Below are 14995 nucleotides of genomic sequence, written 5' to 3' on the forward strand. Positions count from 1 at the left end.
ATGTCAAAGTGACTGAATTGATTTTCATGGAATTCCGATCCTGAATAATACGTCTTAAAACTATTAAGTTAATATTGGAAGATAATTTTGTATATTAATAAAAATGTTATGTGTCTCTTCAACATTAATTAAATATCGCATACAAACCTATCTTATGATATGTAGGTTAAAAAACAAAGATTTTCGTAATGTTTTTGTAACGCAAAACACAATCCTCCCTGAGATTTGCAGTCACTCTCATTATGCTTCGTTTCATTTGCCCGTTCCATTTACTTCTCACTCTTTATTTTCAACGAAGCTTTTACACATTTCAATGCGACTACATTTTTTTTATTTAGGGACAGTTATACTTTTATAAAGGATACATCGGCATTTAACTTTTATCACAATATTTTTCTGATTTTAATTGTTTTACCACGATTTGTGCTAAATGTTCGTCATTCCATAGCTATCAGCACTTGGTTGAATATTAATATAAATAGTTACATCTATATATATAAAAATGAAACCCGTTTTCCGTTGTCACGACATAACATGAAAACGGCTTGACCAATTTGGCTAATTATTTTTTTATAATATTCCTTGAAGTACGAGGATGGTTCTTACGGAGAAAAATTAAAAAAAAATGAGTGAAAAAGTCTAAAAAACAATTATCTATATTACCATACAAAATATTCGTTATAATATTTAAAGGCAATTTGAACTTTAATACCATATCATAAAGTTCAAGTGTTAGTGGAGAGGTTCCGGGAAGGTAAATTTTTATTTTTTGACAAAATGTATTTGTTGTATTATCAACTTTCTTTTTTTTACCTTACTAGCTAGACCGGTGTCCCGAATATCAGAATAAGTATTTAAAAAAATAAAGAATCGACTGTTAGGCGGTGCGATGTTCGCCAGGCCAGCTAGTTGTTTATAAAAACAGAAGATCAATCATACATATACACATTCAACCGTTAGTTAATTAATAATATGTGTGTGTATACATTACCTATGATAAGCAGCAAAAGGAATATTAAATCAATAAATATAACGTACAGATACCTTAACGTTATTAGGGGAGGGTATATAATGAATGCCATTCATATTACATTAGCGTCATTCAATGAATGGCGCCAAACTTGCTTAGCGAATACGTCCACAGATTGAAATTGTTAAAAACCATAAACCACAGAAGCTGCGCATGCTCTAGCAAAAAATAATCGGATTGATTCCATGAATATAGATAGCCTTTCTATCGAATCTAATCTAATTTTATATAATTTTTTTCTTTACATATAAATAAAAAATAATGTATACCACATGGATCACGGTTTGTTTCCAACTTACATTACATACTCGCCAGGTGTTGATGACCTCCCCCGAATCTGGAAAAGCAGCCAAGAAATTCAAGCATGTTACCTAGACTCTTATATCGTATATAAGACATAACAATTCTATAATGACTTATTACGCATATTATACCTGTGTGTAAATCTCATTGCTTGTGGTGGGGTCCATGCGTCGGTTTGTCTCGCTCCGTATGGCGAGAGGTCGATAAACAATAAACTACAAGCTACCACCTTTTCAGAATGCCAAATCATAAAATGACTGCTTCACGACTGATTTGAGAGCGACCGCCGATGCGAAAACTGCTGTGTAAGTTCGAAAAGTGAGTTACAGAATCGCAGGGCTGGCCATGCGTCGCACGAGCACGGCTGCTACTTGTGGTAACTGTTCGGACTTGGATGTAAATATTTTGATACTACGTGTTTGCGTGTTTCTTTATGTAACAGGAGGTAAACGGGCAGGAGGCTCATTGGATGTTAAGTGATGGTATTTTGGTTCGGAAATATTTATAGAGTTCCAAGCGGTGGCCCGGAGTGAAGTACCGTCTCGCCTAGCTGAGCATACCAAGCTTCTTAGAGGCTAACTTAGCCTTTCCTTCCAAAAGACCGCGAAACTGAACGTCATTCGTATGTCAACGCCCAGTATTCCAGTGCTAGCTGAGGCTTTAAGGCGAGCGTCGATAGCCCGCGAAGCGTCGCCGTATTGGGCGCGTGAACGGCACAATGCTCCGGACCTCACAATGGCCCAATGAAACTAATGGCGGGTCATCAGAGACTTGGTAGTTCTCCGGATATGAAGTCAGCAGAAGGGCGTTTTTTCTTATATTGTAAGTGCATGCTCCTGTTTCGTGCCATTAGCAAGGCACGAGTAAAACTTTTGGTTTTCTTATTTATTGAATTATTATTTTTTATTTAATTACGATAATTACCATGTGATGAGAAGCGTGATGTAATGCTTTATTACATCACGCTCCTCAAATAATTAATATATTTATCCTTAATAATTCGCAGGTGCTTACAATTATTTTGTAAAAAAAATCTTGACGATTTAAAAGGGTAACGTTGAGTTTTTGCCAGTTCTGCTTAGACTAGGTAAATCTAAATTTAATTAAAATTAAAAATTAATTTAATTTAATTTTTTTTCTACTTACATGAATAAATTATACTTCGATTATAGAAAAAATTAAAAGCATCTTTTAATATAATAAATCTATTATTAATTATACTTTTTGCATAATATCTTCGTATAATTAAATGCAAAATTCTGTCCGCTCCGTGCACATCTAGGAGACGAGACTTTCGTCAGGAGAATAAAACAAAATCTAGAACGTTATTCATTTATTATTTACATAATTTACAATATTTTTTTACCAATTTGATACTACTTATGAAATACAATGAATAAATAAATTAAAGGAATTATTATTGGTTGAGTTTATGATTTACCTCATAAACTACACTACATAAACCTATAAATTCGAAAGAATGTTTGTTATCGCACTTTTTGTGCCTTACAAAACTAAACCAAATCCATCAAAAACGGTTAATCCGCGTTAAAGCTATTAACTAGGTACTTTATAATAAATTTAATTATGTTGGTAATTAGCAAATTCTTGATATTTCGATACTTGAAGATCTTTGAATCTATCTGTAGAAAAGCCACGGCACTTTTACTATTTCTTCATCTGACAATGCTCATAGCTAGCTAATCAAAATTCTTCCTTCTATTTTTACATTTATAGACTTGTATGCTTTGATATATTCCCTCAAGCGATGTTGATCGTAACCGAGAATTTCTGGATTTTTCACGTTATCCGAGATCATCTGAAAATAGTTGAAGAAAAAACAAAAAAATTAGTAGCATATCTTTAAAGATATGACGGAATTGTATCAAATAGAGATAAAAACACATAAACAAGATCAAAATCAGTCCAGCAATGATTGATTTTGAACCATGTTTTTTTCCATATTTAGAATTTATTTCCAGCTAATTAAATTTTAAATGTATTTTAGAACGGAAAACTTTTACGTTAATAATTATATCTATATAGATATTTATGGACTGTGTTAACGTAATGATTTTACAAATATATTTTTATATTTTGATTTATAATTGAAGCATACCCTTATATTATATATTTTTTATAGCCTTCTGAACCTGACATCGTTGCCTTTTGGGTTAAAATTTTTCACACGAACAACAACTAATTGCGCACATAAAACAAAGCATGCATTGGTGCACAGTCAGTAGACTTTTTAATTTATATTTCTAAACACACTATTTACCGTATATCCATCTCCTCCATCAGTTAAATATATGGGTGCTACAATTTGGTATATTTGATCCTTGTCCAAAGGTACCGTTGAGAACTTTTTCTTAACATACGCCGAAGCCACCCTATTACCCACTGGCCGAGATATGTTGTATGTTACTTGAAGTCCTATAAATTTATATAAAACTAAAATATATTATATTTACACATTTTAAGTGACAAGAAGCCGTTCATTCCTATTTTTTATAGAACGGGTGACAATGAGACTCGTAAGTGCGATGCCGGCCTTTTTCTCTTATTTAGTGGCTCTAGGTCCCCTGTTTTTGTTTTCAACCAAAAATAACTACGAAATTATTTTCGTATTTTCGTATACGATTCTTCTAAACGAGAAGGAAGTGGGTTTGTAAATTTATATCATTAATCTCAAATTAATAGGTTTCAATTCTAAAGGAATATGAGTTTAATGACGTAATTTAGATAATATAAATTGTTTATGGACAATAATTGTACCTAAATCTAATGTACAAAAATTATATTTGTAAAGCCGAATAAAAAATAATGCACTTCACTGAATATTCTAATAGCTAAATCACGTGATCTCTGTCTAGCGATCTAAAACCATTCACAAAGAGTATAATATTAACTAGATGTGAAGTGTGTGTGTGTGTCCTTCGGTTTGACCTGAGTTAATTCGGTCAAAAAAATTGAGTAAAGCTCTCAAAAAGAAAACCGATACAGTGGTCCATTACAAACCAAAAATCAACTCTTCCATACAAATAATTAAATACTTAATAAATATAATATTATAATAATACTTATAATAAATATTACAATAATCACACTTTTTCCCTTTCTGAGATTGTAGCCTTGTGACTAATTTTCTCTTATGGGTAAAGTATTTAGTGTGGGCTACAAAAATAGAGACGGAAAACGAAGATGAAGCCGCCAACGCACTACTAACTAACAGCAGGCTACAACTGGAGAAGAGTCGCAAAGGATAGAGAATAGAGGAAAGAGTTAGAGGAGGCCTTTGCCAAAAGGAAAACCGAACTCCGAAATATACTGGAGAGAAAATATATTAAAGATCACAGATCACAGTATAAAGGCTATTTTATTACTATCTGACCCGGCAAACGTCGTTTTGCCATGTATATTATTTCTAGGAAACATTTTTTAGTTCAATAAAAAAACTATCTTCTAAAATAAAAAAGTTGGGGTTGATCATAGAGGGGTGACAATTAAGGGTTGTCTGTATTTTTGAATGTTGTATCATAAAAAAATAAAAACAAAAAGTTTTGTCCAAAAATAAAAATGTAGGGGGGAAAATGGGTGTTGTCAGATTCTGACTTACAGAATATGCATAAAAAATTGCATTAGAATCGGTCGTGCCGTTTCGGAGGAGTATGGGAACGAACATTGTGACACGAGAATTTTATATATTAGATTATAATAATACAAAACATGAATTAATTACCTGAAACCTGTAAAAGCCAGGGTCCCGTAAAACGCTCGCCTTTCATCAAATCACTTGCTGACCGTTCTAAGGCTTCGTAAAGGTACTTTCCTTGTAATTCAAAGCTAGTCAGCAGATCCAAATATGGAAATAATTCAACTATAGAACCTTCAGTTAATTCTGAAATATAATATTTATTTAAATGAACTTCTCTGTGTTAGCGAAGTCATAAATATGCGTAATTTATTTGCCTTAGTTTAATGAATATCTATTTGTGAGTGTTTAAGTTTCCATATTTTATATTTTAACAAAAGCTTGACACACTGATATATTGGCACATAGAGAAAAATAATACAAGGTTTATAGTGACAAGCATTTGTATATACTTATGAATATTGAAATGAAAACACATTAAAATTATGAAAGTGTGGGGAAAGGAACTATGGCAATCCTCGCTTGTTCATCAGAATGCTCAAACTGGACATCGACAAGTTTTGACCAAAACAGGTTCTTCTAAATGTTGTGACGGGCATCTACACGAAATTTAAATTTAGTTAAAAGTTGGGGGCAATCAACCTTATTCACAAATATCTTAAACGTTATCGATATTCCAATGAATCTACGATGACAACATCTTGACATGCTCTATTGTTTGAAAGAAATAATATTGTACCCAATAGCAAACCAAAATGTGACATTCGTTCTCGTATTCGTTTATTTGTGCGTATACATTCGTTTAAGAAACGATCGATATAAATCTACTTACCACCTTTACGTATAATAGCTCTCATATTGCTTCTTTGTATTAGTGCAATGATAGGATAGCGAGTGTTTATTTTTATTTGCGCCTGTAAATAATATTCAATATTATATATTTAATACTTGAACACTTTGTCCAAACAGGATTTCAGATAAAAATATATATCCTTTGTGTACGTGTATCAATTTAAATACTTCGTGTTCATAATGTTCTGTTTGGTATACTGGACTACATTATCTTATTTCTTTAGCGAATGTGAAGACAATTTATTACACTCTGCTGTGCACTAATAGAATTTTATATCATTAATTAACACTGGCTAGTACGATAAAAAAAGCATTGTTTTAGACCCAAAAATCGATGACATGTCAAACACATTCCTTCAGATCTTTAAAGCAAAATAATCCAAAACATCATACTATTTATAGATAATAAAAAAATATTCCACTATAATAAACTTACCGTATACCTCATCATATCAGTCAAGAAATTTCCCATCAAACATTCACCGTGAACGCAATCTCTATGATCCATGGTTTTGTCTATGTGTCCAATAACCTTGGCTGCAGCTGTATGTACTTGTTCGGCGTAGGAAGCCAGTTTGTTCTTAAGGTTTTCGTCTAAAACAATATACTTTATTAAAAAATACTTATTTAAAATTATATAAGCGAGACAATCTATAATATACATAATCAAATATATTTTTTTGATAATTGAAAAATTTGTGTGTGCATTTCTGTTTACTGAAATTTAATTAAGAATATTTTATTATTTTTGATGTTAAAGGGTTGTTTTCAATGGCTATCCGTATCTTGTTGTCAGTTCACGATTAAAAATAAAATAAAATAAATGTGTATTTTCACTTTTTGCCGAAGAAAACTGACTTAATAACCAAGTATATTTTTGAGATACTTATAACAGAAGTGGGAAGATATTATAATATTCTCAAGAATCAGAAGATTAAACTATCAACAAACATTTCGGCGAAACGGAATAAGCTTATCACTAGTTATTACCTTCAGGTATAGAGTTGTCCAAAGCAATGGGCTCTCCATACCAATTAAGAATATCGCCGATACAATTAAAATTAATTGTAATGTTTCCAAGGAATTTAGTGAACGCATCCGTCTGGAGGACTAACACCTGTAAATAAAAACTATAGTGATATTAAACATTGCTTTTATTACAAACAACATCGTGGCATTCGGAAAAATGGAGAATAGTTTTCAAAAGATATTGTTTAATTGGCTGGTTTAAAAATGTTGTAGAGAAAAAGATTTTTTAACATAACTTTTATTACAATTCAATTTATACTGGTATATTTAAATGAGCGAGTTTTTCATGTAAAATTTACATCTACGCATTATGCATAAAAATTACTTCCCAAATTAATTTTGAACCTATCCAGCCTTGCGATTCTGTAAACAATAAACTACAAGCTCCCTCCTTATCAGAATGCCAAATCGTAAAATGACTGCTTCACGACTGATTTGAGCGCGCCCGCCGCTGCGAAAACTGCTGTGCGAGTTCGAAAAGTGAGTTACAGAATCGCTAGGCAGTCCTAAATAGTACAAGTAAAGCTAATGTTTTTTTTATATATAATCAATGCAAGCCATCAACTTTTCAATTTATGTAATTAAAAAGATATTATTTATATACAATTATATTAATTTTTTATGTTATTTCCATTTCAAGAACACAAAAGACAATTATCGTAGGAACATCTTTATGAGCAATACCTGATGATTATTATCACTTTTGCTTTTGACGACAGTGAGGTAAGGAAACATTATCGTCTTGTCTCTATGTGAATGTCCACCCACAACCAAATCAATATACTGGCCATAATCTCGTGCTATTTCCCTGTTAAAATTATAGAAAAAACTTTAAACATTGTATGATATATATATCTTTATATATATAATTCTTCTGTGAGTGTGTATGTCACTGAACTTCTCTCAAACGACTGGACCGATTTTGATGAAATTTTTTGTGTGTGTTCAAGGGGATCTGGGAATGGTTTAGATTCACAAATCAGCCCGGCAGGTGGCGCTGCAGTCGGTACTTTAGTACTTTAATATCCTAATAGCTTGAAATATCATGCAGGACAACGTCTGTGGGGTCCACTAGTAATTACATATAATATATTATATTAGGGTGTCCCTTATTTTTCAAAGTTTCTATTTTATAACGCATAGGTCTTAGTTTTGTTCATTTGTACCTAAAACACTCGGAAATAAGTTTTTATCTTATTTGGAGAATGATAACCCGTGCCGACTTGCATCGAATCATGTTCATAGAAGTTACGCGGAAAAGCGGGGCGTACTCGCCGTATTTTTAATTTGTTCTCAGTTAGTTTATTACTCAATTAATAATCTTAAAGAAGCAATAAAGAAAGTATTTTATTTCATTAATTAAGTTGATGACGTGAACTATTAAATAACTGGAGCAAAGCTACCGTCTAACCGTCAAGTTCTTTCCATTCGCTTTTTTTACATTCGCGAAGTTAAATTGACTGTTAATGAACGCGCATCCCTACTAGAGCCATCCCTAATCATGTAAAAAAACTGGATCTTCACCATGTTTGGAGAGAGTTACAAACGCATAGGCACACATATTACAAAAGATAGAGGGAAATCTATAAAATCAGATTTTCTGAATAATTTGCCTGAAACTGTGACCGTTCACTGGTATGGGAAATTATTACCTAGACTGGACGCAAGAAGTTCTAAAGAACGCCTGCCAATCCTTTGGTCATTTGTTATTATTCATTGCTTAAGATGTCATGTGGAACATGGTTTAATGGTTGCAGCTCCTTACAAACGTTGTGTAAAAACAAAACACATGGCGATTAAAAAGAGTGGTGGAGAGTTTATTGCCAGTTCTTCTCTTCCGTTCTACGCCCTTGATTTGAGAACTGCCACTGAATGTAAAATTAGAAGCATTTATATGTATTTCTTTACAGACGAGTCATAAGTGTACAAAGTGTTACCAATATGATTAAATGATTTTTGAATTTGAATTTTGAATTTTTTAAAGTTTGTATTCGACCCATGACCAGGAATTCACAAATATCCCTGATATCCCGATGTTAACAAGTTTAAAGACTAGAATACTATTAATTATGCTGCTATTGAAACACACAGCGGCATCATAAGACCTCCTGGAGCAATGCATTAAGCAGGGTGGATGACTAGAGCTATTTACTCTTTGAAAATATGTTGCAATCGCAATTAAATAATACCGCTAAAGATAAACTAGCATCTTAAGACGTTTGTTTATTCATTGTAGTTATATATGTGAAATCATGGCTCGGCTGTAGTCTGGTGGTAAAGGCATTAAATCAAGAGTTGTGTTTTTTTAAAAGGCTTAAGAAATATAAAACTATTAACAACGACATCTCGAAAGCAGCCCTGAGAGAGTTTAGTCAACATCTTTGGTACTTGTCAGAAGAAATTACCATTTTGAGAACTTACAAAGAGAGAGTTTTTATGATTGTGGGAAGAGATACATTACATCGAAAGAAGATATTGATTATTTGTATGGTAAGAGGGAATACATAGTTTTATGTTAGAGTTAGCTATTAATCATTAATTTATAAAAAAATACTTGGAAAAGGAGCTTTTTTTTATGTAATAGGAGGCAAACGGGCAGGAGGCTCACCTGATGTTAAGTGATACCGCCGCCCATGGACACTCACAATGCCAGAAGGCTCGCAAGTGCGTTGTTGGCCTTTCAAGAATTGGTACGCTCTTTTCTTGAAGGACCCTAAGTCGAATTGGTTCGGAAATACTTCTGTGGGCAGCTGGTTCCACATAGTGGTGATGCGCGGCAAAAACTGCCTTAGAAAACGCTCTGTTGTGGAACGACGGACGTCAAGGCTACTTTATAGAAATAAATATTTATTTATCATATGTGTTAAACTGTTTTATTTTTACCATTAAGTGATTTTGTGTCTGTCAAGTTTAAAAATTGATGAAAACTTCTTGAATTATTAGATATAATAGTGTAGACCCTATTTCTATGTTGGAAGAGGTTGCCTATTTACTGGCAAAAAGATAGGTTATTTCTTTATAGGCAGTGAATGATACAGCTAAAAGAGCTGTAAAACTTATGCAAGATTTTCATTGTTTAATCATTGCAAAGGAAGAACACAAAACAGTTTTTACTAAGCTGTGTGCAAGAGCATAGAAATCTATATCCAGACAGTAAAAAGACATACTTAAAAGAAAATAGCCTTGCTAATGTTTTATTTTATGTTATTTAAATTAATAAATACCTATTTTCTTACTTTAGTTTTTATTATTATTTTTATAAAATATAAATATTTCATTTTATTTAGCACAATGGCGAAAGCGGTTAAAGACAGCGATAATAATCAAAATATTCACGGCCTTTTCGGTTAATGAGGACAAAGGAAGATAAAATTTTGTATTTAAGTAGGTCTTACGTAAACCTACTTACATACAAAATTTTATCATGTTTAAAAATAATTAATTTAAACTTCGTTACATTTATAGAAAAACAAAATACATAAAAATTATAAGGTATGCAATTATAAAAGTCACGATTGAACAGGATAGGATAAGAAATGTTTATGTAGATGGGTTTCAAAAGATGTTAAGGATATTTATGTAAACATTTATTAGGATATCTAACTTTATTGGCTTTATGAAACAATAAGCATCAATATTGACGGCTCATTGGTCTAGTGGTTAGTATCCCCGACTGCGAATCCATGGGTCCCGGGTTCGATCCCCGGCTGAGACAGACATCGATCGATATGATGAGCATTTGGTGTTGTGCTTAGGTTTTGGGTGTTTAAATATGTATTTATATGTCTATCTATTTTTAATATGTATGTATATCCGTTGCCTAGTACCCATAACACAAGCTTCACCAGCTTAGCATGGGACTAGGTCAATTGGTGTGAATTTTCCAATAAAAAATAGTAAAAAAAAAAACTGTTCCTCGGAGAGTTATAAACTAAAAAAGGACTTACACATCGAGTGTGTACCCACAGTGTGATAGGAGTATGATTACATCCACTCCCATGTCACGAAGGTTCTTCGATTCCCGGAGCGCTGCCTCACGGGGGTCAGTGAACTTCACATTGCCGGTTGGTGCTAGACCCTGTTGAATAGAAAAACCCAAAATTTCCTAGAAAATTCTAGTATTTTTAGCTAAATAATCTAAGAACGAAGGTGAACAAACCTTTTGTAAACTTAGCGTAAGTCGACATTATAAATTGTTAAATAGATCGGTTGAACAGCTCAAAGTCACTTTGAAGCTTATGAACTTTAAAAGAGCTATACCTGCTATATTATATAGTCTAGTCGACAAGTTGGAAATGGTAGAAAATAGAGATACTGCTCTTAAAATTATGTGCGATAGCTCATTGGTTTAGCCATAAAAATTAAAAAAATATTTATACTTTGTTTATAACAATTTTTTTACTTAAACAAAAACTAAAAAATCCAAGTAATGTTGTTCTTTTTTTGAAAATTCTTAAATAATGATAGTTTATTAAATATTGGCAAAAAACTAAATGCCATTTTTTTTTTCATATTTAATTGTTTTTAACTTTTGCAATTTTTATGTTATGCTAAAACACGCTTTTAGCACTTTTTTCTAGACGTCATTCCGGATCCAATGAGCTATCGCACATAATTTTAAGAGTAGTATCTCTATTTTGTACCATTTTTAACTTGTCAACTCAAAATTCAAAAATCATTTATTCACGTAGGTAACACAATGTACACTTGTGATTCGTCATTAAAGAAATAAATATTAATGCTTCTAATTTTACATTTACTGCCAGTTCTCAAATCAAGGGCGTAGAACGGAAGAGAAGAACTGGCAATAAACTCTCCGCCACTCTTTTTAATCGCCATGTTTTTTTTTTTTTACACAACGTTTGTAAGGAGCTGCAACCATTACACCATGTTCCACATGACATTTTAAGTAATTAATAATAATAACATAAATAAAAACTAAGACTTGTCCCCTATCAGCAGGCTAATAGACTAATAGGCCAATTTTTGTCAGGACATTAGACCATTATTTTTTTATTATTCTTAGCAATTTAGATATTAACGGATGGGCCGAAAAACAAAGAAAAATATTCAGCATTCATATATATTTAATGATAACGACTTCCTTTACTATAGAACCTACCTTAGTAGCTGTGGTAGTCACTCCAACGATTCCAATCTTCTTTCCTTTTCTATCTATAATTGTGTATGACTTGAACAACCCTTTGAGTATGGGTTCTTCTGAAGCGTCTAGGTTAGCAGCCAACGCCGGGGCTTTCAAATTGGCTAAATATGGCGCTAGGCCATCAATGTCATCGTCGAACTCGTGGTTTCCGATAGCCTGTAAAGAACCCAATGTATGGATAAATTAGAGTCATTTAAATCATGGAGAAAATTGATCACACTGTTGCGAAAGAGTTTAAGTCTCTGTGGAGTTATGGAGATACACGTCGAACTCGATTTAAATATGTATAAACAATAAATGTAATATAGTAGTGAAGACGGCTGTGCACCAATGTTTCTTTTTAAGTGAATTTATTACTCACTCGTACGGTGAATGACAACATCAATAGAATCAAACCAGAATGCCCCAGACAGATACATCATGTGTATCAAGCATAGAAGACTGATCCCTTATTGCCTATTAAGAAAAATAAACGAATACGAAACAGATACAGAGGGTCTGTCCTAACAGGCAGCGTTTCTGGATTTTTGAAATATAGTAGTGAAATTTATAAACAGTCACGCTACACTATTAGTTATTAGCACAGAGAAAAGACCCTACTGTCTGCTAATTACTTATCAACTCAGATCTCTCCAAACTAAATATTAAAACATGAATGACCTCTAAGTAACAATTATTATCTATACCTTTATTTAAACAATATGCATTCTTAAAATAGAAGAAAATATTACATGACCAATTATACACAAAAGATGTGTATTTATAATACGACATAGAAATTACATACAAGCCAGGTGAAACATATAGGCAAAACAGCAAAAATAAAACGCAATAAAACTAAAACGATATAAAAACTTATTTAATTACTTTCTTTTTTATTGTTATAACAAGAAGCATAGACAATAATACTAGTTATTGTGGTATATGCGTCATAGGTTGTCATAATAAAGCAATATTCTAATATCGTACTTACATGCGCATCATTATTCAACAAATTTAGAAAATACTGTGTTGCATTCCATTTAAGCAGTGTGTACCAATAAGTGCCCTGGAAGCTGTCTCCTGCATCCAGAAGAACAGAATCGGGGTGCTGTCGTCGTATCGCCTCTATCTCATAGAGAAGGCGAGGTAGACCACCATAACACTTTTCTTTATTATGGTCACAGAGCAACGAGTCATCGGACGTTTCTTCAAACCTTAAAAGCGCCGGTAGATAAAAACCAAAAGTCTACTTTCATGTCAATGTAAATATTCAATTCAATTTGGATTTTTTTAATGGTCATTTAATAAAATATATGTAACGTAGTGTAACGTTAACGTTATTAATCAAAAAAGTTAAGTATCAAAATTCATACGTTAGAACTTCACTTTAATTATTTACTATAGAAAGAAATGAAAATTGTTAAAATAACACTAAAATTATTTACATACCTTGCATGAAAATCATTGTAGTGGATCAAATGTAGGGGGTACACTTTACAATTTAACTTATAATTACAACCACTGTCAAACCACGCGAAACAAAGAAAAATAATAATTTTTCTCATCATTGAAACACGATGACACGCCTAATAGCAACATTAAGAAATGAAAAGGTAATTTTTTTTTTCACTACCTATATTTATTTGTTACGTCACCATTACCTTAATGTAATTACTCGTTTGATAAGTATTTAGTGTAAGAGGCCTAATGAATAGGTCATAATTTTACGCATTGTTGCATATTGATAAATCTGTCGATTATTTATCTTTATATAAATAATTCTTCTGTGAGTGTGTATGTCACTGAACTTCTCTCAAACGACTGGACCGATTTTGATGAAATTTTTTGTGTGTGTTCAAGGGGATCTGGGAATGGTTTAGATTCACAAATCAGCCCGGCAGGTGGCGCTGCAGTCGGTACTTTCATACTTTAATATCCTAATAGCTTGAAATATCATGCAGGACAACGTCTGTGGGGTCCACTAGTATTTATAGAAAATTCTTTTTAGGAACTAAAATGTTACGGATATTACGCAGTATGAATTTAATTAATACCAGCACCCTAAATACCAAAGTTCAGCTTCAAAAGCTATGCGTTAAAAATGACTAAGACTTGAATAAAGGAATGAAACGAAATGATTAGCACATTGCCTTTTTTATTTATAAGAGATAATAAGCAAACCGGATAATAGAAACCACACTAATTAACTACATTAGTAAATTGTCGATTTATGATAATTAATAAATTTTATCAATGACTGGCAAACTAAAATGGCCCTCTACGGTATCCCGTAGAGACAATCACAAAGAAAGAGATAGAAATGTATTTGTTATACCCTCGACATGAGACAAGAGGGGAACACCTTTTTGCCCATTTGGATGATTATTATTAAAATCAAACGCATCTTGCGTCCGGATTAACATAAATAAAACAATGTATTCTAATAATTTTAAAGTGTTACAAATCCAAATAAATTGTTTATCAATCGTGTCCACGAGGGAGTAATAAAATTTTATTATAAGTACCTAGTAGTAAATATATTGATTCGAGAAATCAATAGCTTATATGATAAAATAAATAAAATGTTAATGTTGATATTATATTTCTATAATTTTTGCATACGTTTTTAAGTTAAGACTGCCTCATTATTCAACTAGCTCGGTTCAAATAGGTTACACAATGTACACTTATGAACGTCAAAAAAAGAAATGTATATGAAATGCTTCAAACTTTACATTTAGTGCCAGTTCTTAAATCAAGGGCGAAGAACGGAAGAGAAGAACTGGCAATAAACTCTCCACCACTAACCACACATGTTTTTTTTACACGTTTGTTCCACATGACATCATAAGTAATAAATAATAATAACATAAATTAAAAACAAAGACTTGTCCTCTATCAGCAGAAGGCATGGTGAAATAGGAGCACGCACTTACATTCTTCGTGGGAACAACACGCAAACACATAGTTGAAAGTGTCG

At 32.4% G+C, this 14995-nt stretch overlaps 1 protein-coding gene across 1 annotated transcript; it reads right to left on the reverse strand.

Moving 5' to 3' along the window:
* Window positions 1–2651: 2651 nt before the first annotated feature.
* On the reverse strand, window positions 2652–13705 carry LOC125063057 (apyrase-like). Its single transcript, XM_047669290.1, has 11 exons — window positions 13465–13705; window positions 13007–13229; window positions 11992–12189; window positions 10817–10947; window positions 7554–7677; window positions 6831–6957; window positions 6277–6434; window positions 5821–5902; window positions 5076–5234; window positions 3615–3769; window positions 2652–3152 (listed from the first exon to the last, which is right to left on the reverse strand). Exons 1-11 carry the CDS (start codon window positions 13581–13583, stop codon window positions 3030–3032), a joined length of 1599 nt encoding a protein of 532 aa, XP_047525246.1. The 5' UTR covers window positions 13584–13705; the 3' UTR covers window positions 2652–3029.
* Between the last annotated feature and the right edge of the window lie 1290 nt (window positions 13706–14995).

The sequence above is a fragment of the Pieris napi genome, chromosome 2 (assembly GCF_905475465.1).
Source record: "Pieris napi chromosome 2, ilPieNapi1.2, whole genome shotgun sequence".
In the NCBI taxonomy this organism is placed as follows: Eukaryota; Metazoa; Arthropoda; class Insecta; order Lepidoptera; family Pieridae; genus Pieris; species Pieris napi.

Excerpts from the sequence above, each read along its gene's own strand:
- LOC125063057 (XM_047669290.1), bottom strand. The coding sequence starts at position 13,583 with ATGATGAGAAAAATTATTATTTTTCTTTGTTTCGCGTGGTTTGACAGT. Across the intron at positions 12,190-13,006 it reads TGTTGAATAATGATGCGCAT|GCTATCGGAAACCACGAGTT; the intron begins GTAAGTACGATA and ends GGTTCTTTACAG. Across the intron at positions 7,678-10,816 it reads TGTGGGTACACACTCGATGT|GGAAATAGCACGAGATTATG; the intron begins GTAAGTCCTTTT and ends TAATTTTAACAG.